Source organism: Schistocerca gregaria, unplaced genomic scaffold, assembly GCF_023897955.1.
Source record: "Schistocerca gregaria isolate iqSchGreg1 unplaced genomic scaffold, iqSchGreg1.2 ptg000867l, whole genome shotgun sequence".
Classification (NCBI taxonomy): Eukaryota; Metazoa; Arthropoda; class Insecta; order Orthoptera; family Acrididae; genus Schistocerca; species Schistocerca gregaria.
Genome location: NW_026062229.1, coordinates 41,761 through 66,650, shown reverse-complemented (window position 1 = coordinate 66,650; position 24,890 = coordinate 41,761). Strand labels below are relative to the sequence as shown.

Genomic DNA, 24,890 nt, shown 5'->3' with positions numbered 1-24,890 from the left:
GCTCTCCCTCACCAGCTCCTCCGACAGCGACTGGTACACGTTAATCAAAAACCTCACCTGCACCACCCTCTCCTCGTAACTCGCTCTCTCGCTCTCCAAGTGGTCCAGCAACTCTCGAAACAACTCCTTGAACCGAGCAACGTCCGACCGAAAACAATCTGCACTTTCCCGTACGCCCAAAGTTAATCTATGCCACACACTACTACACACACTCTACGCGGCACATCTGCAAAAAAAAACAACCCTGACACGTACTCCAAGCAGGCACGTTTTCGCGAAACTTCTCGTTCACAATGATCATTATAGACATGTGGTGCGCAAAACTGGCCTTCCCCGGCTCGTAATTCGGCCACAGGTAACTTCGAGACAACGCATGTCGGTCAGTCACTCCGTGCTCTCTCGTTATTTGACGAGCAACGATCACAAACGCCGAAGCGCTTAACGGTCCCGTACTTTTCCAAATACGAAGAAATCTCCAAAAGCATAATTTTGGCATAGTTCTGCGTATGCCTCAGCTCGCTGTCGTAAATCTCCTCTACGAGCTGTGGAGAAAACGGCTTTCGCATCGCCGGATCAGGAGAAGCCCAATGTTCCAGCGATATCTGCGTCAGGCGATCGCTCAAAATATTTTGGACGCTGGGCGCGTGATACGACGCATGATGGCCTTCATGCACCTCGCGGCTCTGCGTACGCCTATCCGCGCACGAATAAATGTTCCGGAATGAGTTCTCATTCGCTGAAATATTGGCGCTCTTTTGAGCTCCAGCCACGGACATTGAAGATAACTGCCGTTTTTTTGAAGGGGCCCGACCCATGCAAAATACACAAGGAAGTTTTTTTATTATAGATTTCGAACTCCGAAAAAAAACCATAACAGAGATTATCCCGTTTCTCTCGCTCCCCCTTCCCGCTCCCAAAAATAATCCATTCCACCAAACAATCTGTCAGCCCTTCTCGCAGCGAATTTTAAAAACGTAATTGACCTCTGGTCTCGTAGCACCGCGCAGCGAGAGAACGCTCTCACCTGGAGAAAGGAGAGAAAAAAAAAATTAAAAAGAAGCTATTATTCTTAATAACGCACTCAGCTCTCTAGATGACTGCCCGGCACACCGTCACCAAGGGTAAGGCGTCCAAGGAGACGCGCCGGAAGCTCGCATCGTCGAAGTCAAACCAAAGCGTGCAGAAAAAGAAATTATGGGAAAGAAAAGACCTCAGCTCGAAAAAGGCGCACCCACCCTTCAAGTACGCCATTTCGCCCTCCGCCATTCGGACAAAGCCGTCCTGTGTACACATATGTGTACGCTTCATACGCGTGCTAAATCGCGAGGCCGTCTCACAGAGTTCGACGAATTTTTCTTTGCCACCGATGCTAACAACTAACCGGGATTCCATGACAGACAAGCCAAAGAAGACCGCGTCAAAGACCGGGGGCAAAAGAAACGCCAACGTCCAGAAACCGACCAAGAAGCCGATTCAGGTATGAGGATAACAAAAAAAATCGAACCGACATATCGTTTCGCTAATGTTTGATCTTGTGTTTGTGTGTGCGGGGACTCACGGCGCGTCGTTTGGGCTTCTATATCCCAGAGCATGAGCACCTTCAATCGAGGAAAAGCGCCGGATTGAGGCCGATCAAAATTTTCAAGCCCAATGCCGAGCTAACGACGCGCGCACTGCGAATATGGAACGAGTTTGCACCAAGGACGGTCTCGCAAGAGAAGAGGTGGCAATTGATTGATGAATTACTCAATCTAGTTGAGGGCAAGATTCTTGAGGTATGCATATCCGTGGCGCGGGGACTAGGGCCTCTCAAAATATCGCTAAAACGTGTGTTTTTTTGATACAAAAGATCGTGTATAAAGGAACTATATCTCGCGTTTTCCAGTCCTTGTTGAAGTATGGTAGCCCCGCCCATCGAGAGAGACTGTTTCAGGCTCTGAAAGGTACGGGTTTATGAGTGCGTAATGCCAAGCATGTCTGCTGCCCGGAAGAAAAGCTCACCTTTGCTTTAAATACGGCTGACAGAAAACGTGGTCGAAATGGCTAAAAACCGATACGCGCATAAGCTATTGATGCGGATGCTCAAGCGCGGATCTCAAGAGCAGAAAAATTTCTTAATTGGGCAATTTTATGGTCAAGTCACTCTTTTGATGCGCCATCCGAATGCGGCTGCAGTGATAGAATATATCTATGAGAGCATTGCAACGCCAAAGCAGCGTGCGGATTTAGTCATAGAGTTCTACGGGGGTGAATTCGTACACTTCAAGGGGGAAAGTAAATTGACGCTTGAAGGAATTCTTCGCGACCACCCGGAAAAGAAGCCAACTATTCTGGCACATATCCGTCAATCAATCATGCCCATCATTAATAAGACCGATACCAGCGCGATTTTGAATCACTCTATTCTTCATCTGCCACTTCTGAAATTGTTTGAACTTGACACCCCCGCGAACAATGCCGTTCTCATCGGCGCCATGAAGGACGCTGTCATCCGCCTAGTCCACTCCAAAGATGGCGCACGCGTCGCCTGTCATTGTATAGCGTATGGAACTGCAAAGGATCGCAAGGCGATCATCAAAAGCATGAGAGGATACGTCATGCGCATCGCAAAAGAAGAATTCGGACATTTGGTCCTCCTTCGCATCTTCAATGCTGTAGACGATACCACCCTCGTGTCTAAATACATCATCTCAGAACTAAAACCAGGGTTGCTTGAATTGGCTCAAGACCGCTTCGGTAGGCTCTCTTTGCTCTATTTACTGTCTCCACTGAACCGACGCTACTTCTCCGAATTTACACTGTCCCTCCTCCAGCCCGTTTACATCCCTCTCCAAAAACCCACGGATCAGCCGTCAGACGCTGTTGATCGTGTAGCTACCAGCCTCAAGGACCCTGCTATCCGACAGATTCAACTCCTCAATGCCATCCTTCCCCAATTCGTTCAAATGGTCAAACGTCAAGCTCTTCGTCTCATCACTCACACCTACGCGCGCGACATCCTCGTCGAAACCATTTACGCCGCGCCTTCTGTCCTGTCCTCAGAACGCATGCTCGATTTGTATCAGTCTGTCACGCAGCTCCTCGGAGAGCCCGTCCATTCCCATCCAGATGAAGAAGAAGAAGATGATACCACCAAACATTTCCACACATCCGACTTCCTCAGAGAAGCACCTCTCCCGCCAGAAGATATCATGACCCACCATCTCGCTCATCGCACACTTCGTCGTCTCGTTGAAGACGGTACGTCCATTTCTCTATATCCCCCATAAATCACTTAATCAATGATGACACTGTCTTCCGCCGTTTATGATACTCCAAACCGTTTGGTCATCTTGGGCCGCGGCATAGAGTTAAGGATTCTAAACAAGACCCATTTTTCTGACCTCACCTAATTTTCGTTTTTTTTTTTTTACCTCCGATAACGTTCTCACACTCTCTCCTCTATCCAGACACCGCGTTCGCAGAATGCACTTTCAAGAAGATCAAAGACCGCATTTTCCATTATGCGACTCTACCCTTCAGCTCCTGGGTCATCTATAGCCTGCTAATATCTGAAGCTACTCGATCTGGCGTACGTCCCTTTTCCCTCTCTCTTCGGATACGGTCCGAGCCTCGCGCGCTCGATGTGCATCTTATGTTTAAATATATGCACCATGACGAGATTGCACGATCTACACCCGAAATCCAAGGTTCTCTTCGATTTCTTTTTAGATCGTCCGCGCTCCAGGCTCGGTGCGAAGGGGGACAAACACCATTTTTCTCCCTTTGTATATAGTCCCGTATCCTAAACTAAACGGTGCTTCATAGTACGACGTTGCGTCTAATCCATCGCTTCGCCGTCTCCTATGCCCCGACATCCCTTTTCTTTTATAGTTCTTTTTCCTCACCCCCTTTATTTTTACCCTCTCAGGTAGAAGAAATACTAAAGCCACACATCGATGAGTTGAGTCAAACCTACGAACAAAATCAAAAAAATAAAGCTATCTCGGCCATTGTCTGCTTCTTAACGACTCGTCGTGCCAGCGAATGCGCCTCGAACTAGATCCGCATTCATCTAACTCCTTTTCCGCGACCTTCCTGCCCCTCCTGACTTTCCAGTTTATAACGCGTTTATTTTTTGTCAACAAGTCTACCTATTCTGGCATACTTCCTGTCAAATAATTCGATCCATTTGTCCAATATGTTAACTTCCTCCTCCGTTAGGTCAACTGGCGCCCATTTCCCGATATACTCCTTCTCCTTCGACATCTTTGCTAACGCACTGATCCTATTGTCAGTCCAAAATTTTAACACCATCCATGCCACCTATTTCTACATACGTACTATGCGCATTCCTTTCCTGCGAACATCTCATAGGGACCACCCGGCCCATAAAACTGGCTCCCTGGTGTAACGTCATACACTCTACCCTTTTTTAATCGTTAGTATATGTGCGCAGGTCCTATCTCTAAATATCCACATGTACTCCAGTTTCTCACCTTCACTGATATGTAAACTGGAAGTGACGGGCTGCTCCCATCGAATGATGCGAGCTCGCTCTCTGTTAACGTTATACCCCCGCTGCTGTCATTCAACATCTAAACGCCCTATTCCTTTTTCCTGTTTTGAATCCGTCACAACCTCTCTGTAAAAAAACACTGCCTCAACAAATGAAATGGCGACACTACTAGTGATTGAAGTCAGGCACGCCTATGTAACACGTTGTTAATAAATGACTTCAAAACTTCAAAAAATGCTTTTTATAAAATCTGACGTGATCCATAGAAACTATCATACAGACTGTATAGTCCCAATGCTGGTTTTGAGCCAATCTGATAAATACAATCACTGCTGTTCAGAAATAGTTGTTTTGAAGACTTTTTTCAACTTTCAGGCCAAACCTTTTTTCCCTACATATTCGCCTAAGCAATGGCTAGACCCACTTATGTAGAATCAGCCAGTGCCTTAGACCTAACCTGTCATTCTATGCAGTCTTCGCTGCTAGATTTCCAGAAATTTGGACATTTGAGCATTTGAGAACGCGCAACTATGCAGAAGTTATCAAAAGCTGTCAAGAATTTCTGACAATTTCAGCTTTCTGATGAGGAAACTATGTATACGTACAGCGTGGCGCATTGGAAGTGTGCGCAATTATTGAGGCTACGCTCGGTTTCGCTGTGTCATTTAGACAACAGGTTTACTATGCCACATCATCGACAGCCTGTTACCATTGATACCTCACTAGAAACATTGCAAGTCGCAGGAACTCTGAACTCATCTGAACTGTTTGAATAATTAAATTACATAGGTTTGCGTCTTCTTGTAGAAAAATGACAGGACAGTTGATGGCAAGAAAACTGGCTTTTGAACGAGTGCAAGCAACTAGTGGCCTAGTCACAAGCTTGTTCTGAGATTCATTGAAAGAGTGCATGCAATGCTCTATGAAGAATACGTTGGAGGTGATGCTGGGGGTAGGAACGATAAGGCTTGCAAAGTCACTTCGGTCTTCGATCATTCTTATTTTAGTCAACCTACCGAGTAGTATGGGGAAGATCGCCCGAAATTGAATTCTGACGTTCACAGGGAGCACCAGTAGCAATTTGGAGATCTTCTCCAAGGGTACATCAGGGACAGGAAGAAATGACAAAAAATCAAAAAAAATAACAGAATGATCCGCGATGAGATAAACAAGACGAAGGGGAGCATGAGTCGAAGAAGTAAACTTTTTATACAATCGCAGAGATTCTTCTGGTTGGAAAGGAGATAGCCAAATATGCCCTTAAATGGGGAAAAACAACAAGGATCATACTCTCCTTTTGTTAAGATTTGAGTAATTTACTTTTCGTTGCAAGTAAGCTACTTGGCATATTGCAATCGTCATAACGGCAGCCGTCTCAATAAAGGACCAGATTTTGACATGGAAATTGGTATTTTTAGTTGCTAGGAGAGTGAAAAAAAAAGAATGCGGTTAGAATTGTACGAGGTTTTTGGAAAGGGGAATTGAAGGGGAATTTTTCAGGGCATACCATAGTGATAGGCGATTTCAAGATAGCCGTATTGATTGAAGGATTGTTCCAGTTTTTCGATGGTTTCTTTTAATTCTTCTACTTTCTGTTCTAGGGTAAGGTCCAAATAGTCTAGAAAAGGAGCGCCGTTATTTTTTTCAGCTCGAGAGAAACGGGTGTGATGTAGAGGTGACTACGTGCTTCTGTTTTCTATTTGTCGAGCGATGCTGATGTCTAGGTACATGAAGTTCGCGCTAGATTTAGACAGTTTGCTGTCGAAGCAAATAAGATATGGTCCAGAATGAGGGACGACGAAATTATAAACTTCAGCCTCGGTATCTTCTTGGTGAATCAATTGGTAGATGACGTTTTCGTTGTGTTTGATCTCAGTGAAGAAAAAAAATCGTTAAAAGTTTTAGTAGGTTGGAAAGAGATGAACATGGGGTGGTAATAGTAAGTAAAAAGGGATTTGGCACCTTGACCTCGACGCCTACTAGTCCGCCACTCAGAGCGCCCCAGGAGTACTTGACGAGATCTTTTGCGTTAAGATCTTCGCCGATGCATTCTGCATTATTTCGAAGGACGAAAGTGATTGCTCGAGCGGTAGAAGGGAAGAGGACAAGAAAGAAGAGAAGGAGAATAGAGGAGATAGAGATAGTCATAGTTCAAGGATGAAGAAAAAGTGTTAAAAAAAAAAAATAAAATTAAGGGGAAAAGGAGAGTCAGGATGTCAGATGAAGACTAGGTTTTTTTATGCTTTTTGGTTTTATGTTCTTTGTCTTTTTTTTCATGAGTATCCTTATCTTTGTGGGGGTCTTTTTTAGAGTCTTTTTTGGAATCTTTTTTGGAATCTTTTTTGCGATCTTTTTTGGAATCTTTTTTGGAATCTTTTTTTTCATGGGGTTCATCAGAGGAAGATAGCGTTTTTCGTTTTTTATGAGACGGAGATGGAGAGGAGAGGGGAAGAGGGGAGCGTTTTTGAGTGGTGGTGGAAGGCTGGAGATGACGGATGGCCTCTTTCATGACGTCGATATTTTTTTTAGGAGCTTGCCCAGTTTCATAAAAATGAAGTCGATCTTCGACTTGTTGTTTCATGAAGGTGCCAAATACAGAGGTGGTGAAATCACCAAATGCGTCTAATCTGGATGCGATAGAGCATTTGTTAGCTAGGTATCTAGAGATGCGTCCTTTGTCTTTGAGTTTTGCCTTGCTGATGAAGGTGGAATTGAAGATATGTCCGTATTTAGGGGTGTTGCCGCGACTTTTTAAGGCACGGAAGAGCGCCTTTTCGGCGCCGAGTATTTGGACGGTGGAGGCTGGATATTTTGACAGATTAGTGAGAGATCCGGCGTGATTGATGAGACGAGCGCCAACTACTTCACCAATGAGCGCGGAAAGGTTGGGGGCAACTTCGTTCATTCGGCTGTGGAGATATTTTTGTATGAGAAAGCGGTGTTCGGCTAGTCGAACGACGCGCTTGGAGAACTGTTCGATGCTACGTAGATCGATCTCGGACAGATCGACACCCATAGAGAGTTTAGCGGCATCAAGTACTTGCTGTGCCTTTTCAGAGCTTTCTAGAAGTTTAGAGAGTTCAGGAAGCGTATCTGGTCCGATTTGAGATCGGGGACCGAGTAAATGAACGCAGTTGGCATAAGTCAGGTGGTCTGGAACAAGTCTAGAAAGTTCTGGGAAATGGCGGGAATAACATTCTCGAAGCCTCATGCTGAATGTGTTTACGTCTTTATCTAAGTGATCAAGCAAGCATATACTCTGGATGATCATATTATCGGCCTTGTTGATATTGAATTTTACTTTTGATCGTGAATAGGCATGAGCCAATCCTCGTTGGGCGATAAGGATGTTTTCCAATTGAAATGATTCGCCAGACATTTGCTTTAGAAAGGTACCGAAATGGTAACGTATTCCTCGAATTAGTTCATTTACAGTCTGGGATCGTTCGACTTTGAAGTTTAAGTCATCTCTAATTGAAACAGCGAGTTTGTCCTCGGCTACGCCCAATACTGCCTCGCCGTCTTTTGGCACATTAAGTTCCAGAAACTCTTTCAGCGTTGTAGTCAGCATACCTGGGAAGGGAAGAGTATAGAGCGTTAGTTGCATTCATGGTGTTTTTTTTAGGATGTGATCTTAAAAAAAAAGGTCACGCATTGAGAGGTGGGCGGAGGAGGCATTCTTGATCCCTTTACCTTCTGACAAGTCGATGATATTTTCTAGCGCATTTTCCGCCGAGGAAAACGGACAGAAAGCCCGGAGTTGGACAATTTTACAGAACCTCTTGAAATCCAGAAATTGTCCTTGAAGTTTGAAGTTTTGCTGGTCGATTTGTTCTCCTCCACTGATGCGCTCAAACAGGGCATATCCGGGAGCTCCTTCGAACAGAACATATTTTGCCTTTGGGTGCGAAGATAGCGGGTGAGCAGAGTGATTGGTGCTAGGGATGTGAGAAAGAGAAGAATGACCTACCATCTCTTTTTTTTTTGCGTGCTAGATAGGGTCACGTGGGTGAGGCTGAACCGGGAGGCGTGGGAAGGCCAGAAAAAGAGAGTGCGATAGAGTGTGGGCTAAAAAAAAAACTAAACAAATTTTAGAAAAAAAAGAAGTGACGAGGAGAGGTGTTTAATGAAGGTGACGGTTGGATTCTGATTTTGTTTCAAAGTCGAGGAAGAAATGGAAATAGAATTTTCGGACATATCGCATCTAGAAGGTAAGATGAGATGTATGGCAACAAAATAGGGTGAGAGGTCCGAGCTTTGAGCAGAAGTTGCACTCCATGACACATTCTGGAAGATATGGATACGCATAGCAAGGGTCGTAATTATATAATTGGTCAAATTTGCGAGGTAAATCATTGTAGGGAACGTTCAGAGACAATAAAGAAAAGAACAAAGGTAGAAAATAATCCGGGTAAAAGGTGATTTGATATGGTTGAAGGTGTTATCCTGGCAATCGCAATGCTAATGCATGACTGATGATTGAAATGGGATCAGAGCGACCCGGAAGACAGAGTTAATATGTAAGAGCTATTTGCAATACTATGAAATAAAAAGATTCAAGATTCTCTCTATTGATGGAGCCAAAGCTATTAGAACGAGCCGACGTATATAGACCGAACTTAGTTTGACCTTCAGAAATTGATCTATGTGTTCCGTCTGGAAAGAGTAGTCGAAGCACAAGTAATCTCTCTGCAATTCTAAGCAAGGGCGTGAGGATGAGAATAGCTTGACATGTCAAAGATAAACGAAGAACCGTATTTAGTTGACTATTTTTCGTCTATGGTCATGAACTAGCTCGACAATGAGTTCCTTCACTGAGGCGTAACCGCTAGTTACCTCTTAGAACTCTTTTTTTTATTTACAGAATTGCGTGTTTCTTGTGTTCTCTAAATACGTCCGCCGTTCTGCTTGTCTCATTAGGCTACATCCAGATATGTGCGAAAGTCAATGAAAAATCATTTGGTGTTCAGGTAAGGAACAAGCAGGGAGATTCAATTAATATTTCTCATTTAGGCGCATCAACTTTAAAGTTCTGTTGCCTTTATTTATCTTGAAGCATTTGAATTTTCTGACATTGCTCTTCCTCTCCCTTGGAACTCCTCCCAAAAAAATTTTTTCGGTTTAACGTGTTTTTTCATCCTGACGTTTCAACCCCTTTTTTTCAAATACTTTCATCCTTCTTTGCGTCCTGTCCAGTTCACACCTAAGTTTCTTGCCTGGATGGTTTCATGCGCCTGTTTTCGCCTCCTCCACCATTTCAAAACTCTGACTTCTCGAATTCGAATATACCGTTTCACGAACATCTCTCAGTCCGCGGGAGTCGGACTCTACAAAAAGGAGCCACACATCGCCCCTGTGAATGCTAGCGGAAAAAAAGAGGTGGGGCAAGAAGCTCCTGAAAAAAAAAAGTCAGGTGAATAATGAAGCTTTGTAAAAACACGCCTCATCTGTTCGACCTACATAACACCAAACACCTTCGTATTTCTGCTATGCGCTGTAGCATTATTATTTGCTATAATATATATATGCATATACTTTTTAGGATGTTTTGACTTGGCCAAGCCAAGCAAAATTCAGATAGGGAAAGATTTAGGATCAGCAGAGCTGGCGCGACATGAAGGGAGGAAATGTTTTTGCTAAGGCTAGAGATAGACGATATAGAAAAAGCATGGGTCGGAAGAAGGGTGGACTAAGAAGACGGAAGTGCTTGGACAAAAGAACTAATGATGGATCTTCCGTCATAGTTGCGTCCAGATAGAGCTTCTTTAGCACGAGTGGCTTCTTCAACGGTTTCGTATTGGATGAAAATACGTCCAAATCCAGGAGGTACTGAGTATTTAGCAGTAGATTTATCGGAATTACCTTGATTGGTAGACCTATCAGCATCACCTTTGACTTTTTCACCGCCGATATCAGACTCAGAGAGTTGCCCAGGCATGAGGAACGACTTTTTTTTCTTTGGGCGAGGAGGAGCGCGTGGGATAAGCAAGGTTTTGATTTGTCCGTATTTAGAGCATTCAGAGTGCATATCTTCGCAGACGGATTCATAATAGCTGTCAGTCCATTCATCACTGAAGTCAAGGGCATTGATAAGAGCAAGAATATTGGTTTGCTTGAGGGTTTCTGGAGTACTCATGGCTTTGGCAGCTATGAAAGCGGAAATAGAGGCAGTAGATATGGTCGATGTGAGAATACGCTGGAGGAGTGAAGGATTGCTCTGTCCATCTGGACCGAACGAAGTTCCACCGGAATTTTCAGCGCCTTGAACAAATCCATCTCTAGAGGATAAAGAGTCGTCCTGCTCCTTTTCTTTGGTTGGAGCAGACCTCTGAACAACGAGTTTGCGGTCGCCAATGACTTGGCCGTTCAGTGTCTTGCAAGCAACATCGGTAAGTTCAGGATCGACATATTCGCAGAACGCAAATTTCGAATTACCAGCGGTGTCCCGAACAAGATTGAACGCTTTGAGTGGCCCGACGCAAGTTAGAAGTTCCTTTACATCTGACTCAACGAAATGAGGAGGAAGACCGCCAATGAAAATTTTGTTGGGAGAATCAACAACAGTGGTAGAAACGATACCAAGAGTAGAAATTGGAATGCATGGAAGACTGGGTTCCTTTCCTGTGGGCTGCCATTCTCTCGGGCGTCGAATCCGTAACGAATATCCTTTATAAGAGACGCCATCGAGCGCAGTCATATAGGTTGCCTCATCAGGGCTTCTCAATTCTAAAAAGGCATAATTTCTATCGCTGGCCATATCTATTCCAACCACCGGCGAGCCCCCATCCTTTACTATACCCGGTATCGTCTTCATGGTGTTGTTTAGGAACTCCACCAATTCAGAGTTCACAACGATTGGCGGTAAGTTACCCAGGTAGAGTCGTCGTTGCTGCTTCGCCTGTTGACTGTGCTGGTAATCTATCTGCGATCCAGTAATATTGGGAATCATCCCAGCTTGAGCCGCCTGTAAATGAGCCGGTAACGCGCTATGATTTATCCAGTCTGCACCAGGAGCGACCGAATAAGGCTGGCCCTGAGAAAAAGATGCAGGTTGGAAAAATCGTGGTAGAGTCTGGTCCCACCCAGTCCAGCGCTTGCGATTTGCAAAATCGATTATTGGGGATGGCGATCTAGACGGGGATCTTCTACGATACCTCGATTCTGCTCATAATTGTATACGTTAGAAAGATAAGAAAAAAAAAATTGAATCCCATTAAATCGCCCATACCGTAATAACTCCGGCCCCTTTCGCGGTGACGATATCGATCTCTATGATCCCTTCTATCCAGGTCTCTATCGTAATCTCGGTAGTCCCTGTGGCTTTCGTATCTACTTTCTCGTTCATAATCATGTGAACTTTTTCGCTCTAATGGTGGTGATAGGTCACGGTCTCGGTGATGGTGTCGCGCTTCTTCATGCCGGCCGTGACCTCTATCCATCTCGCCATCTATTCGCAACTCTCGACTATTTCTTATTTGACGTGCATCTACATCATGGGCCGAATCCGAACTGCCACTGATCTTCTCGCCTACCCTTCGGCCGGTCTCATCCTGCCGTCCAGAGTTTTCCGACATCACGATATGCTCTATCCGGTTGCAGTAAACCAGTTTGCTCCTATGATCAAACGTGCGCACAAATTCGGAGCTCAGGTACCCAAGGGTTGAAACGCACACTTATACGTGCGCAAAAAGATTCTCAAACAGAGAGCAATTCAGAAAACCTCGATGACTACAAGCTCACTAAGCCAAGTACCAAGAATAAATTTTATCGTCGTTGTTGTCGTGTCACACGTTTTCAAAACGACAGAAGTCAACGCTTACACATAAAAAAGCAATACCAAAAAAAAATGTTCCGAATTTTTTTTTTCAAAATTATGCAATTCTACCCTCATCAAAAGGTTTCTCACAAACAAAATTCATCCGACGTAGATAGATAAGAGCTCCAATTCTTTCAGCCCTCATGTTCGGACTTGGGATTTAATTCTTTCTTCGGTTTTTTCACAATAGTTTCACAATACTTTAGGCCAAGTGCATCATACCTCTCTCTGGCTATGTTTCCCTTATTGATAGCCGAGTTGTCTGAAGCCCATTAGTTTAGTCGTAAATAGTGCTTCTATTCGCTGCTAAGGAACAATCCTTCGCTTCCAAAAAGCAATCATTGTCCTCGACGCAAAAGCCAAGGGACCGCTGCACGCCTCTTGCGTTGATTAAAAATTTACAGAATAGCCCCAAGATCTGTATGCGACCAGATCTGGCGAACTTGGCCGCGCCCTATCTCTACTTCGAGCAGTTCTATGTGCCCCTATAAGAGCTCTGCATCTGAGTGTGTTAACATGCATACACACATTTATCCTATATAACTTGTGTATACATGTATAAATACAAAGAACTCCATAAGTGTGTGCAGGCGCGGACATATGACCGAAACAAAATTGCTCCTAGAGCACGAAAGAAAAACACCCCTCAAATTTTGAGGATTGCTGTGGGAGAACTTTTGAGGCTGTAACATGGAGATTTGAGGTGAAAAATTTTTTTAGTTACATAAAAATTTAGGATTTAATTGTAACATGTTCTGGGACGAGAGCGCCTGAAATTGCCCGTACCGCAGTTGAATGAACTGCGGAGGATACGATGTGGTAACGGGAATTTGAGTTTCGGACCTAGCATCTGTTTGACAGAGTTTCGTCTGACCTCAGAGTCGGGAATCTCTTTGATGTCAAGAATTTGAATGCTGACGGCTCTTGCAGAGTGTCGACTGGCCATGTCCTGGTAAAGTCTTTGAACAGCACCAACTCTGGATACGTCACGGAATTCCTTGTACATATTATGAACCCCATTTCTTGAAGTATAACGCAGCCAGATGGCGTAATTTCTAGCTCGAAGCTTTTTCTCCTTAATTTCACGGAATGCCAAAATTTCACCACTGCTCTTTTTCAGCTTCTTCATCGTGTTCATAAATTTCCAGAATCGAGAGCGAGCTATGACTGAATTGGGTGCAAATATCCGCATACGATATACCGGGGGATTCACGAGGGTCTCAGTCGGCTTTCTGCGCCCGATCACAACATATTCATGGTACTAAAATGCACGAAATAGCAAAAAAGGTATTAATATTTAGGCAGGGTAAGAATCCTTTCGAGGCTCTCCTCCTAGTGCAATAAATGGCTCGGTGAGACGCACCCTAGATCGCTCTGCCATTTTTTTTGAAAGCTGCGCACAGAGTCGGAATGCTTTAAAAAAAAGAGTCAGTCTTCAAGCGAGACTAAGCAAATGACTCTCATCGATACGCAGACGCAATAGTCATTGGCCAAAAAGCCATAGACGGGCCTTGCAGGGAAAAAGGACAACATATTCTTTGGCTATGGATGTTTCAAATTGATCAAAAGCAATGCATTACCCCCATTCTAGAGCTATTTTTGTTGCCTAGAGCGCGCAAGTACCCATAGAAGAACGACTCAAGAGTCAACATACATACCGGATCGCGAACTAGATGATTGAAAGAAAACGATTCGAGTTTTGCTTTTTTTTTTTTTTTTTTTTAAAAAAAGAAGTGGTGTCTAAAGATGTTTTCATTTTAAGGCGACCTCTTATTCGGAGGTAATACACCTAGCTGGAATACGTGCCTCACCTGCAGTGAGATAAAGGAAGAAGAAAAAAAATCTAGTTTTTTATCTTACTGAAAACTAAGACAGAAGAGACGAGTAAATTCAAAAAACTGGTTGAATTTGCTCAAAATGCCATAGTAATGACACGTCTATTGGCTGAGAGAGTCCATATACCGCCTAGCTGATCGTAGGTATCTAAGACTTCATTCATCAGTTCCTCGCTATATCCATTTAGAAGAACAAGAGGAGTTATTTCGTCGACTGTGAGAACATCGGTTCCTCTTTGTCGAGCATAGTTCCGAATCAGATTATAGACGGCGGAGACATCATCAACCATTTTTCGGCGAAGTTGCTTAGCTTTTCCTCTGATCAATGACTCTTTGCTTTTATGCATTAATCTAATGGCCTCTTCAATGTCTGACCTTGAAACCGCACTAGAGAATCGGATTCTAGCGACTGCCTGAGAGAGCCGAAGAATTGCCAAAAGAGTTCTAGCGGTCACATAATAAGTCAGATCTTCGTCTCCGGTATTATTTCCGCTGAATTTTGTTTCTTGTTCTTCACGGAGAGCTAAGTATGCAGTGACCACATAGTCACTAAGCTCCTCCGGAACTACCGGCTCATATTCTTTCGCCATCGAAACGTAGGCCCGCAGAACTGTTGGCTCCAGTGGCTCAAATCCAAATGCCGGATGCTGACCAAATCGATGGACATGTGTCACATGGAGCGCTAACTCTCTATCATGTTCGCTGTTAGGTTGATCCAGCAACAAAAATAACAGATCAAAACGAGATAGCAATGATGCGGATAAGTTGATGTTATCATGTAAGGATTTTCGGACGTTATAGCGACTGTAAGTCGGATTAGCCGCAGCAAGAATTGATGTCCGTGCATTCAAAATTGTAATGATACCCGCCTTCGCAATACTGATCGTCTGCTGTTCCATCACCTCGTGAATCGCTGTCCGATCCGATTCGTTCATCTTGTCAAACCTAAAACAGTTTAAATTATTTGAAAAGTCAATTTAGACATTTCGCATTTTTATCAACAGGAAAATCATCTCCATCAAAACATCACACATTTTTGACATCTCTTTAAGAGACATTTTACAATTCACATACTCATCTATGCAGCATATCCCCATATCTGCCACTGCCAAGCTACCCCCCTCCAATACGTATTCCTTCGTGTTTGGATCCTTCAACACTGCCGCCGTTAACCCTACTCCGGAAGCCCCCTTTCCAGATGTGTAAACCGCCCTCACAGCAACGCTGGAGATGTACTTGAGCAATTGCGACTTCGCCACTCCAGGATCTCCCACCAAACAAATGTTGATGTCTCCGCGAATTTTCATCCCATCCTCCATGTGCTTCATTACACCCCCCACCATCTGCAAGAGTAGGGCCTTCTTCACGTCCTCTAGCCCAAATATCTCCGGCGCAATTGATTTAGCCAATATCTCATATCGTGTGTTGAAATCGTTCTGCTCAGAAAATCGCCGGATTTTCTCCAAAATAGATATCGACACGTCTGACAACTGTCTGTACTCTCCAGCGTGCTGATAGCTATCTTTTTGCTTCTCAATATGCTGGGATAACACATATGTATCTGCCACCAGGCCATCCCTCACCGCTCGAAATCCCTGGTTAGCCACCGGTAAGAACACCCCACACAACGTCACCACGTCGCCCGGGCCACATTTCCGTGTCAACTCTCCCAACGCTTGAACAGATATTGTCCGGGGTACGTGCCCTATCGGCACCTGATACGATAATTCCTGTAACCTCATGCTCTGCACCTTCTGAAACCGACTCCCTCTCGTCTGCATAAACAGCTGACCTGGCTTCGCTGATGCCCGACACAACTGGCTAGGACATGCATTCAATGGCATATACATCCTCGAATTCACCTACTCTCCGTGGATAACAATGTCAATTAAATGCCTTCTCCAATTCCTTACTGTACAAAATAGACGTATATACGACCCAGAATCATCCCCCTTTTTCATGTTCCCCTTCCATCACGAACCATTTGAAATACTTCAAATCCACACCTATCGCAATTATAAGTCGCCACCACAATCATCGGTTTCACTTCTGTAATCCTTATGACTATACCCTGTATCGTCACCAGCTTGCCTATATATGCAGACTGAACCTGCCTTAACGGAATCGGCGCATTCCTCAGCTTTTTCAACGGAATAATCACCAACTCACTCACAAATATCCGTCAGCACCTTGCTAGTTCAATGAAAACAAAACATCTCTACTGCCTCAACTCTCTCTCCCTCTTCCGACTAAAACGCACTATTTTCTGCTCAACTGTGCCGGTAATTTCCTTTCTCTATCTCTACCCTCGCCTGCTTCTATCAATTCAGTCGCCATTTCGCTACTTCCCTCTGGCTGTGACATCGTCGTAAACACTCTTTGAAGCGATCCGCTTCTTGCATTCGTCTCGACAGACGACAAAAGACCCGCCTCCGTAGCCAAAAGTTCATCTATTACTTCTTGTATTATATCAATATACCTCATAGTATTATTGGAAATTGACTGCACCAATACCGTCTGCTTCTGTGATCGTTGCAGCCAATCCTCTAAGTCATCCAATTCAAATTCAATTAATCTCCGATTATTATAAAGAACCTGGCTAAATATTTGTAAATACTTGATTCTCTCGAGATGATCCACTCCAGAAATCGAAGGAGGTTCTGTATTAGAAATGCCTTCATCTAACACATCAGATGAAGAAGATTGATATGGCACCCTAAATTCATGAAAAAAAGTGTTCAATACAGCTAATGTCAAATAAACCTACTGCCTATAGCATAAACAAGTAAAATAAAATGCACAATAACACATACCTGCATCTCTTTGGTAAAAAGATGATGAGCCACTTGATTGCATAAGTAGGTAAAAATAAACAAGTTCATGATGTTACACCTGGTCTATCAAAAAAAATATTTTCAAATAATAAATTTTTTTATCATATATTATTAAAATTAATAAAAAAAGTATTAATGTGCATTTCGATATGTTATATAATATTACTACCTTATAGAAAATAAGATTTCTTATTAGCGTATTATTAAAAAAATTAAAAAAAAAATAAGTTATAAATTTCATATAACAAAAAAAAAGTATTTTGTTGTTATTGAAAATAGCCGTTTTAATAATTAATCAAACCCTGTAGCGATTTTTTGAAAAATTTGTTTTAGGTTAGAGTAATTGACTATGTCCATGCCGATTGCTCTAGCATACTTTAGCCACGGAGAACTAACCCTAAACAGCTTGTACAAAGTGTTTACGGTGATGGAGGTAAGTTGGTTGTCAAATTTTCTTTCGTTTTCATACTGTTGGAGGGTTAAAGCAGACCCAATGTCTTGTCCGGTGAAGGAATTGAGGGCAAGGATGCGTGTTAGAGAGACAACATCTTTGAGTCCTAGATTAAATCCGAGACCGGCGAGTGGGTGAATGGTATGAGCTGAATCGCCGATGAGCGCGATTCGATTGTCGATGTACGTGGTGGCGTGTTTGTAATGAAGAGGAAAGGTGGCGCGTTTGGATGGGGAGGCGATTACAATAGGCCAAGGGGGCGGTGTAAGAAAGGAGGCAGCAGGGAAGAGTTGAGGTAGGAGAGAACCGAATAAGGAAAGAGAGGGAGATGGCGATTGATGGGTGGAATGAGTCATAATTTCGTTGATATGAGAGACGAAGGTAGATTCAGGCATAGAGAGATATTGGTCGGCGAGAGGCAGAGGAAGACTCCAGATGGCGGCACTATAGGTGTCCCAGAGTGGCAGAATACCGAGGATGCTGTCATCGAGAAACATTTGTCGGGCGGTATGATTAGGGGATTCATGTTGAAGAATGGAGACGAGACCTGCTTGGTGATATGACCAGCCGACGGTGGGAATAGAGAGGTGGTTTCGGATAGGGCTACCAGAACCGTCAGCTACGACAAGAAGTTGAGTGGAGAATGTGTGTCCGTTTTTAGTGGTAAGGTAGAGAGGAGGTGTGGGAAGGTGCGTGAAAGTAGGTGGGGAATGAATCAAAGTAGAGGGGGAGAGGACGAGTTGGTCTGGACAGATTATATGGAGATCGTTGGTAGATTGAAGTTCAGAGAGTCTGTGGTAGAGGGCGCGTTGAAGAGAGGAATTTTCGACGATGTATCCGAGACAGGGAGACGGAAGCGTAGAATGATGAAAATAGAGGAAATGAGATTTAGAATCATAACAGGAGACATGCATGTCGAGGAAAGGAACTGGTACACCTGGGATGATGGTGGCGGAAGAAGTTGAGGAAGGGGTGGAACTGGGTGTTTGAGATAGGGAGTTTATTTCATCACCCAATTGGAGGAATTTCCAGACGCCGATATCTAACAAAGCAATAGTTTTTTTTTTCGATAAAAAAATGAAGTGCGAAGAATTAGGGTTGAGAAGAGGGATTGGTATTAGTGAGTATGACAAAATAAGTAAGGGAGATAGGCGGGATGGATATTGAGTACCTTTAAGAAAGTCTGCATTAGCGGGAGAGATTGATAAGACTCTAAGATCAGGTAGTCGTTTTTCATGTGTGTAAGCACGATCTGAGCGAAGAAGCTGAGAAGAAGGTTCTATCAGACCTATTTTGAGATGCGAGAGTTCTGGCGTAGAAGCAATGGAACAGGTAGCCGAAGCTCCGACCAGGCCCCCACCAACGACAAGAACATCGAAATGCTCGACGTGTGATGGTCGTTGGCCTGAAGCATTGACAAGATCTGGGGGGGTAGTTGAGAAGCAGCGTCGATTTCGCGAGAAAGTTCGGCGGAAAAGCAGGTTCATCCACAAGCTAGGCATATCGACATATATACCTTATGAGAAACAAGATTGAGAAGAGGTGATAAAAATTTTTTGATTTTAGAGCGTGATATGAGCTTAAATGCTTAATTCTGAGTCTGGAAAGAGTAAAACGCAGTGAGTGCACCCTATAAATTGATTCCACCAGCCAAAAAGTAATCGCAAAAAAATTTTCTTTCTGTCTTCATTGGGCCATCGTGCTGATTTTGTAAAAGGAGACTGAGTCTGAGCTGAAGGAACGGATAGACTGACTTCAGAGGTCTGATCGAGATTTGAGATGCATACGGTAAGGAGGAGAAAAAACGTTTTCTTTATAAGATCCAAAATCAATCCGCTGAGAATTCTTTGACACATAAGACGTTTTCTCCCGTACGTGAAAAGAACCCGTTGAAAACTCTTTCGAGAAGGAGGCCTATGAAAGGGGGGAAATAAAAGAAAGGTAGGAGAAAAGATTCGATGATGTGTGTATGCTGCGCGTTTTTTAGGTCTGAAAATAGAGGGAGGTGAGAATCTTCGACCAATTATCCAGATAGAGAAAGCTAACAAGACCACATTCGCAAGAGGGTTGTTATCTTTCAATATCTCAAAAAAAAGTTGTGTTCACTGTGCTGCTCATCATCTTCCCCTTTCTTTTGCTCTTTGTATTATGCTATCCACTGCCCTACCACCGGGAGTTTTTTTCTTGTGTCCTATATAAGTATTTCAGACTAGAGCGTTCAGTTCATTCTGGTGTCATTTAATCTATTTAAAGAACGACAAAAAAAATAGTTTAGTCTTTGGTTCTTTGATGTGATAAAAATGTCTCTCCCACCGAAGGTCGCGGGAATGGTAAATATACCCAGGAGTGTTGTAGATGAGTTCTATAGATACAAAATGCCTGCATTGAAGGCTAAGGTATGTGGTTATCATTCCCCCTTATTGTTCTTTTTGTCTCACGGCCGACTGACTCCGATCCCATAAAACAATAACAGGTCGAGGGGCGCGGAAACGGAGTTAAGACTAGGATTGAAAACATGATGGAAATTGCCGCTGCATTGAACCGCCCTCCGTCTTGTATGTCGTTTGTGTTGGCATATACCTGCGTTTGTGTGTTATGTGTGTGCATGTGTCTGTATATATATGTATATGTATGTATATATGAGGAGTGGTGCCGTTGCCGTCGGAGCCGAGGTTGTGGCCAAGCCTATAAGGTTTTTTGTAGGAACATGATTGAGAGGTCGAAGAAACAATGTTCACTTGTCTCTCCTGGGACTTGAGTGGATCAGGTCTTTTTGGAGAAGCTAGGCACGTGGAGACACTGCCTAATGCGCGTCTTGGGAATAATCGAGGAAGTTGGACCGAGAGAAGGTCCGCGAGGACGACCTAGAGAGTGTAGAGACGCGCACTAGTGGGGGATTTTTTTCATTTGTGTGAGAGGGGAGCAATGTGTACAGAATTTACACGCGCGTTACATGCGGCGTGTCGCGGAGTGATCGCAAGGCGTGTGGGGCCGTTCTGGAGGAGGGTGATGCGTGCATGTATTGATGTTACGTAAGGAACGAGGCTAACAATTTGCTTTTCGAAGATACGACCAAATTTCTTGGATACGAGCTTGGAACACAGACCAGCATTGTGCCTAAAAGAAACACATTTCTTGTGAACGGTCGACATGATCAAGAGTTTTTGGCTCGTCTGTTAGACGACTTCATCGACAAGTTTTTATTATGCAAACGGTGTGGAAATCCCGAGACGGCGATGGAGGTTAAGAACAACCAGATCGATCTGAGGTGTCTTGCATGCGGAGAGCTGAGTAGCGTCGACATGAGACACCGGCTGGCTTCGTACATATTGAAGAATTTACCACCGAAGCTAAAACAAACGCAGATGCAAGAAAACAAACGCATTCAACAAAGTGAGGAGACGGGACTTGACTATGATCTGGATCCATCTGATACGGCATCCGCACTTGTTGACGATGAATTCGAGAAGAAATGGGAGCTCGATACGACTCCTGAATCAGTAGAAATCAGAAGAAGGCAGATGCTCGGCAATAAGGAATCGGATAGCACACCAGTCGATCCTATAGATGACCTGACCAAATTTTTCTCTCAAGTCCCGCTTCCGAATAGTGCCGAGATTGTAGCCAAAGTGAATTCAATTGCTAGTAGCAACTCCTGGAAAGATTCCAGCGTCATAATGGCTATATTTGGCATTTTCTTTAATGAGAATATCTGCAACCAAATACCCGAGAAGGCCCCTATTTTGAAGCTGTTTGTCAAAACCAAGTTGGATCAGAAATGCGTCCTCTATTGTCTAGAATGTCTCTGCCGAAACAACGTCTCTGTCATTAACAAAGTTTCCAGAATTCTTTCTTTGTTTTACGACGAGGATATTCTAGAAGAAGAAACGATCATCAAGTGGTACAAAAACCCTGCTAAAAAGATAGATCTCGCCCTGTCTAAAAGCATTAGGGAAAAGGCTAAGCCATTTGTCGACTGGCTCTCCACTGCGGAAGAGGAGGAAGAAGAATAGAGTTTCTATCACATGTTATTTTTGAATCGATACCATCGAGTTTTGTTTCTTGTATTGTATTGAAATCCATATTATCCAATGCTATGTATTTTCTTTCTCCTCTCAGATAAAACTTTATGTTAATTTGAATGGACAATTCAGCTCGAATGTCATTTAGTGAGGGGTTTCCACAGGTCTCTTCTCCTTCCATCCAGCTTTTCTGGTCCTTTTCTTGTTACGCGTAAATGCACAACAGCTCTTAGTAATCTTTTTTTGTAACCAAAAATCAGAGAGACATATGCTCTTTAGACAAGAGAGCGACATGAGTGTGCGCATCGATTTCCAGAAATCAAGAAAAAGAAAGAGGGCCTTTTGACCTCTTGATATCAATTCATCGTTCCGGCTTGGACGTTCTGTTTGAAGAGCATATCGCTAATAGAAGGCGTGCGAGACATATGCCACGTATATGCAGTACTAAAGAGCTGATTATCTATCCCTCAGAGAGTATATATTTGTCTTCTTCCCGACTTTGCAGTATACGCTTTCTAAACTCGCACAGCTTATACTTTTGTCTAATACTCCTTGAAGCCTCTCTTCCTCCGCGCCACTGACCACATCTTTTGGAGTCCATGCGAGGGATATATGCGGAACTGGATTTTCATAATATTCCATATGTCCATACAAGTTCATCACAACGTTGACTCTACGGACAATATTCAAGATCGTCTGTCTAAAGCTGCCCTCGGCTACCACGAGGCTCAAAAATGAGGTGCACTTCTGCTCATTTACAAAATACCTCCAGCTATCAAACTCCAATTCATAGTCATCTACGACCACCTCTTCGAGTTCTTTACCGAGCCTCTTCAAAAAGGCATCAATTTGGTGGTGGCGCAATGCAAATGTGCGACACAAACTAATATGATACTCTTCGGCAGAGAAACGTGTCCAGGTTTTCTCCTTGGATTCTCGCAGGCATCGATCTATAAGCGCATCTATCGCTTCTAGACTAGTTCGATCATCGAATTGAACTCGAACCAAAGTTAGCAAATCATTTGACCCTGAATAATTGGAAATTTAGTGCAGCATTGTCTTCGACATGCCTTCACATAAAAATACCTCTTGAAAACACCAACCTTTCGCAGATAGGTGTTTTCAAAGGGCGATGTCAGGAACCTGTCATCACGCCTTTTTGCCTCTGCGAGGATTTTCTCTCCCTCGTGCTTGAACTTTTTTCAAACATGCCATCCTGTCCGAATCATATCTCTTCCGCGGATGGTTCAAAAGAAGAATTGTCTCTTCATATAGAGCATCGAAAGCTATCCCCTCTATGTCAAGTGCAATGGCAGAAGCCCCTAACGTTTGAGAATGCGCATACCTGAAATGTAAATGTGAGTCGGCCAGCTCCCTGGTGAAACAGGGAGAGTGCGAAGTCTTCCGCTGTTTTTTGCAATTTCTTGTGCTAATTTTTGTATTTCTATAAATATTGCGAGCAAAATTAAGTCTAATTGACCGAGGAGTGTTGACACAAAAAGGCTCTCTATGATGTGGGGGCACGAGGGGGCACGTGTATGTTGTATTTATTGCGAATACGTTACCTGCGTCAGAATCGAAAAAAATTTTTGGAAGCTCGAGATCTAGCCGAGTAGTGATTTGCGTGGCCTCCTTGTCTGTACAGGCCAGCCCACGACATCTTTTCTTCTTTGAAGGAGAGGTATCTCTCTCAGTACTTGGCAGCATGAAGAAATGAAGCAATTCAAATACTGCCCAGAAGGCATTTAGCATTAAAAATATAAGCACGAGACGAAAAGACACCTATTTTTTTCCCTTTTTATCAAGAAACCTTAGGATGCTGAAAGAAGCGCAGGCCTTCTGTCCCTCTACCGGAAAGGCTATGAGATGGGATGTACACCGTACTAGACGGTTGCTCTAGGCTGCTAAAGCGTCTGGTTTATAAACTCGAGCGGCACCTAAAAAGGTCCAAAACTCGAGATATTGAGCCTGTTTTCTGACAACGCGGATCTGGTTGTTTGAGGCGCCCTCTTAGATTGAGAAGGGGGAAAAGGCACTCGAAGCAATTCAATTTGTCTCGCGTGCCGTGTATGGCGAGCGTGTATTAGATAAGGCTTTTCGTTGGAAGCAGAAAATCGCTGTGGCTTTATCGAACGCGGTCAGAAGACCGAGTTTCAAAGTTTGAGGGTAACGATAGCATTTGGCAGAGTTCAAGCGCGCACAAAAAAACACGTGACTCTGGCTAAAGAAGAGAGCATCGCAGTCTTTTTTTTGCTCGATGAAGGCTCAGATAATTTCTTGTGTATAAAAAGAAATGTCCAGAATGATAAGTCCATCCTAGGGTTTCAATCTTTCGGGCTACATCGAATTCTGCTTTTACCACTGCCAAAGCTGTCAACATCAAAAGACCCGTTGCCACACCCTTCATTTATTGTTTTCATTGCTTGTTCAAATTGTGCTTCTGTGCACGGCACTTCTTTTACCACCTTCTTCAAAAAATTTAAGCCTTACATCTCACACAGAAAGCTTGCAATCTGTCGCTAGGGCTCTTTTTCAAACCGCCTTGCTTATCAATTTATATACACACCGTCCTGGGTTTATTCAATTGCATTTCTTAACCTAGCACTCTCTTCATAGAACGCGTTTTTTTTTTGCACTCCTGCGCACTTTCTGACTCGAAACGTTGCTGAGGCGGACGCTCTTTCGCTTCAAAGCCAAGGCGGCTCAAAATTGCCAGAGACTAGCAGACCTTCTGAATCAAGGAATTTCAAACTCTCGCCGACCCTCCTTGTCCTCTAAAAAAAAAAAAACCCAGACACTACTGGCACTTCCGTAGTCGACAAGAGAGATACACAAACCCATTCTACGCTTCGAAGAGCGTTTCCTCTTATCGGGCCTATCAAAATTTGTAAGTTGTTACGTCCGCGATCCTGCCTCACTCTCTCAACAATAGGCTTTGTAGTATTGTTTTTCGGCTTTCGCCTGCGCACTTGTTCATCGTGAGACTGGCCTTGCATCTCTGTGTAAGGTGACAGCTATTCTGTACCAAAAATGAGAAAATCCCTGTCCACCTCTTACCTCGAAAAAACACGAAGACGTCTCAAATCGTTTCCGTCCCCCGTCGGTAAATCTGAAGTCGTCTCAATTTTTAAACTTGGGATACGTCGTTTCTGTATGCATGGGAGTCCTCGCCTGTTTTGAGATTCGGCTTGCTACATCGCAGTGGGTGGGGGGTCGATGTCACATCCGAGCGTTCGTATTCGAGGATGCACTTAGCAAAAGACGTACGTACCTAAAAAAGTACTTTTAGTGGACTTATGGAATTATAAAAAAAAATAAATTTCAATGGCGTTTTCAACAGTTTTATCAGTCGATTCTGCGTGCAGATCCCTTACGGAAGTTTTTTTTCCTCAACCGGTCCTCTTTTGATTTTCAACTAGAGTTATCCAGTCCAG

The 24,890-nt window shown here is 43.7% G+C and overlaps 5 protein-coding genes and 2 long non-coding RNA genes across 8 annotated transcripts; 2 read left to right on the top strand and 5 right to left on the bottom strand.

Annotated features, from left to right (window-relative positions):
- The first annotated feature begins 1,079 nt into the window (after positions 1-1,079).
- Positions 1,080-4,733, top strand: LOC126323738 (pumilio homolog 3). The gene is made up of 7 exons (XM_049994733.1): positions 1,080-1,242; positions 1,398-1,477; positions 1,588-1,775; positions 1,850-1,943; positions 2,026-3,240; positions 3,450-3,571; positions 3,911-4,733. The coding sequence occupies exons 1-7, from the start codon at positions 1,094-1,096 to the stop codon at positions 4,040-4,042; spliced, it is 1,980 nt and encodes a 659-aa protein (XP_049850690.1). The 5' UTR covers positions 1,080-1,093; the 3' UTR covers positions 4,043-4,733.
- A 951-nt stretch (positions 4,734-5,684) lies between these two features.
- On the bottom strand, positions 5,685-6,113 carry LOC126323766 (uncharacterized). Its single transcript, XR_007559659.1, has 2 exons — positions 6,006-6,113; positions 5,685-5,919 (listed from the first exon to the last, which is right to left on the bottom strand). It is a non-coding gene; the product is annotated as an uncharacterized LOC126323766 (long non-coding RNA).
- Positions 6,114-6,708: 595 nt separating this feature from the next.
- Positions 6,709-8,564, bottom strand: LOC126323754 (uncharacterized). The gene is made up of 3 exons (XM_049994752.1): positions 8,469-8,564; positions 8,192-8,396; positions 6,709-8,071 (listed from the first exon to the last, which is right to left on the bottom strand). Exons 1-3 carry the CDS (start codon positions 8,469-8,471, stop codon positions 6,726-6,728), a joined length of 1,554 nt encoding a protein of 517 aa, XP_049850709.1. The 5' UTR covers positions 8,472-8,564; the 3' UTR covers positions 6,709-6,725.
- Positions 8,565-9,974: 1,410 nt separating this feature from the next.
- On the bottom strand, positions 9,975-12,318 carry LOC126323739 (splicing factor U2AF 50 kDa subunit-like). Its single transcript, XM_049994734.1, has 2 exons — positions 11,727-12,318; positions 9,975-11,659 (listed from the first exon to the last, which is right to left on the bottom strand). The coding sequence occupies exons 1-2, from the start codon at positions 12,070-12,072 to the stop codon at positions 10,188-10,190; spliced, it is 1,818 nt and encodes a 605-aa protein (XP_049850691.1). The 5' UTR covers positions 12,073-12,318; the 3' UTR covers positions 9,975-10,187.
- Positions 12,319-13,025: 707 nt separating this feature from the next.
- On the bottom strand, positions 13,026-13,993 carry LOC126323747 (uncharacterized). Its single transcript, XR_007559655.1, has 3 exons — positions 13,973-13,993; positions 13,678-13,727; positions 13,026-13,575 (listed from the first exon to the last, which is right to left on the bottom strand). It is a non-coding gene; the product is annotated as an uncharacterized LOC126323747 (long non-coding RNA).
- Positions 13,994-14,011: 18 nt separating this feature from the next.
- LOC126323746 (uncharacterized) lies at positions 14,012-17,013 on the bottom strand. Of its 2 annotated transcripts, none has more exons than XM_049994745.1 (5): positions 16,963-17,013; positions 16,410-16,896; positions 16,131-16,317; positions 15,224-16,011; positions 14,012-15,094 (listed from the first exon to the last, which is right to left on the bottom strand). In XM_049994745.1, exons 1-5 carry the CDS (start codon positions 17,003-17,005, stop codon positions 14,227-14,229), a joined length of 2,373 nt encoding a protein of 790 aa, XP_049850702.1. In that variant the 5' UTR covers positions 17,006-17,013; the 3' UTR covers positions 14,012-14,226. The 2 variants fall into 2 exon arrangements, with proteins under 2 accessions (XP_049850702.1, XP_049850703.1); XM_049994746.1 differs by having other exon boundaries at positions 14,015-15,094; positions 16,131-16,313; positions 16,963-17,002.
- Positions 17,014-19,659: 2,646 nt separating this feature from the next.
- Positions 19,660-21,649, top strand: LOC126323753 (eukaryotic translation initiation factor 5-like). The gene is made up of 3 exons (XM_049994751.1): positions 19,660-19,830; positions 19,908-19,989; positions 20,501-21,649. Exons 1-3 carry the CDS (start codon positions 19,735-19,737, stop codon positions 21,445-21,447), a joined length of 1,125 nt encoding a protein of 374 aa, XP_049850708.1. The 5' UTR covers positions 19,660-19,734; the 3' UTR covers positions 21,448-21,649.
- Positions 21,650-24,890: the final 3,241 nt, after the last annotated feature.

Excerpts from the sequence above, each read along its gene's own strand:
- LOC126323746 (XM_049994745.1), bottom strand. The coding sequence starts at position 17,005 with ATGCAATCAAGTGGCTCATCATCTTTTTACCAAAGAGATGCAG. Across the intron at positions 16,318-16,409 it reads GCACAGTTGAGCAGAAAATA|TGAGTTGGTGATTATTCCGT; the intron begins GTGCGTTTTAGT and ends GATATTTGTGAG. Across the intron at positions 15,095-15,223 it reads GGGATATGCTGCATAGATGA|GTTTGACAAGATGAACGAAT; the intron begins GTATGTGAATTG and ends AAACTGTTTTAG.
- LOC126323754 (XM_049994752.1), bottom strand. Across the intron at positions 8,072-8,191 it reads TATCATCGACTTGTCAGAAG|GTATGCTGACTACAACGCTG; the intron begins GTAAAGGGATCA and ends TTCCCTTCCCAG.
- LOC126323739 (XM_049994734.1), bottom strand. The coding sequence starts at position 12,072 with ATGTCGGAAAACTCTGGACGGCAGGATGAGACCGGCCGAAGGGTAGGC. Across the intron at positions 11,660-11,726 it reads AAGGGGCCGGAGTTATTACG|AATCGAGGTATCGTAGAAGA; the intron begins GTATGGGCGATT and ends AATTATGAGCAG.
- LOC126323738 (XM_049994733.1), top strand. The coding sequence starts at position 1,094 with ATGACTGCCCGGCACACCGTCACCAAGGGTAAGGCGTCCAAGGAGACG. Across the intron at positions 1,478-1,587 it reads CGACCAAGAAGCCGATTCAG|AGCATGAGCACCTTCAATCG; the intron begins GTATGAGGATAA and ends TCTATATCCCAG. Across the intron at positions 1,944-2,025 it reads ACTGTTTCAGGCTCTGAAAG|AAAACGTGGTCGAAATGGCT; the intron begins GTACGGGTTTAT and ends TACGGCTGACAG.
- LOC126323753 (XM_049994751.1), top strand. The coding sequence starts at position 19,735 with ATGTCTCTCCCACCGAAGGTCGCGGGAATGGTAAATATACCCAGGAGT. Across the intron at positions 19,831-19,907 it reads TGCCTGCATTGAAGGCTAAG|GTCGAGGGGCGCGGAAACGG; the intron begins GTATGTGGTTAT and ends AAACAATAACAG. Across the intron at positions 19,990-20,500 it reads ATTGAACCGCCCTCCGTCTT|ATACGACCAAATTTCTTGGA; the intron begins GTATGTCGTTTG and ends TGCTTTTCGAAG.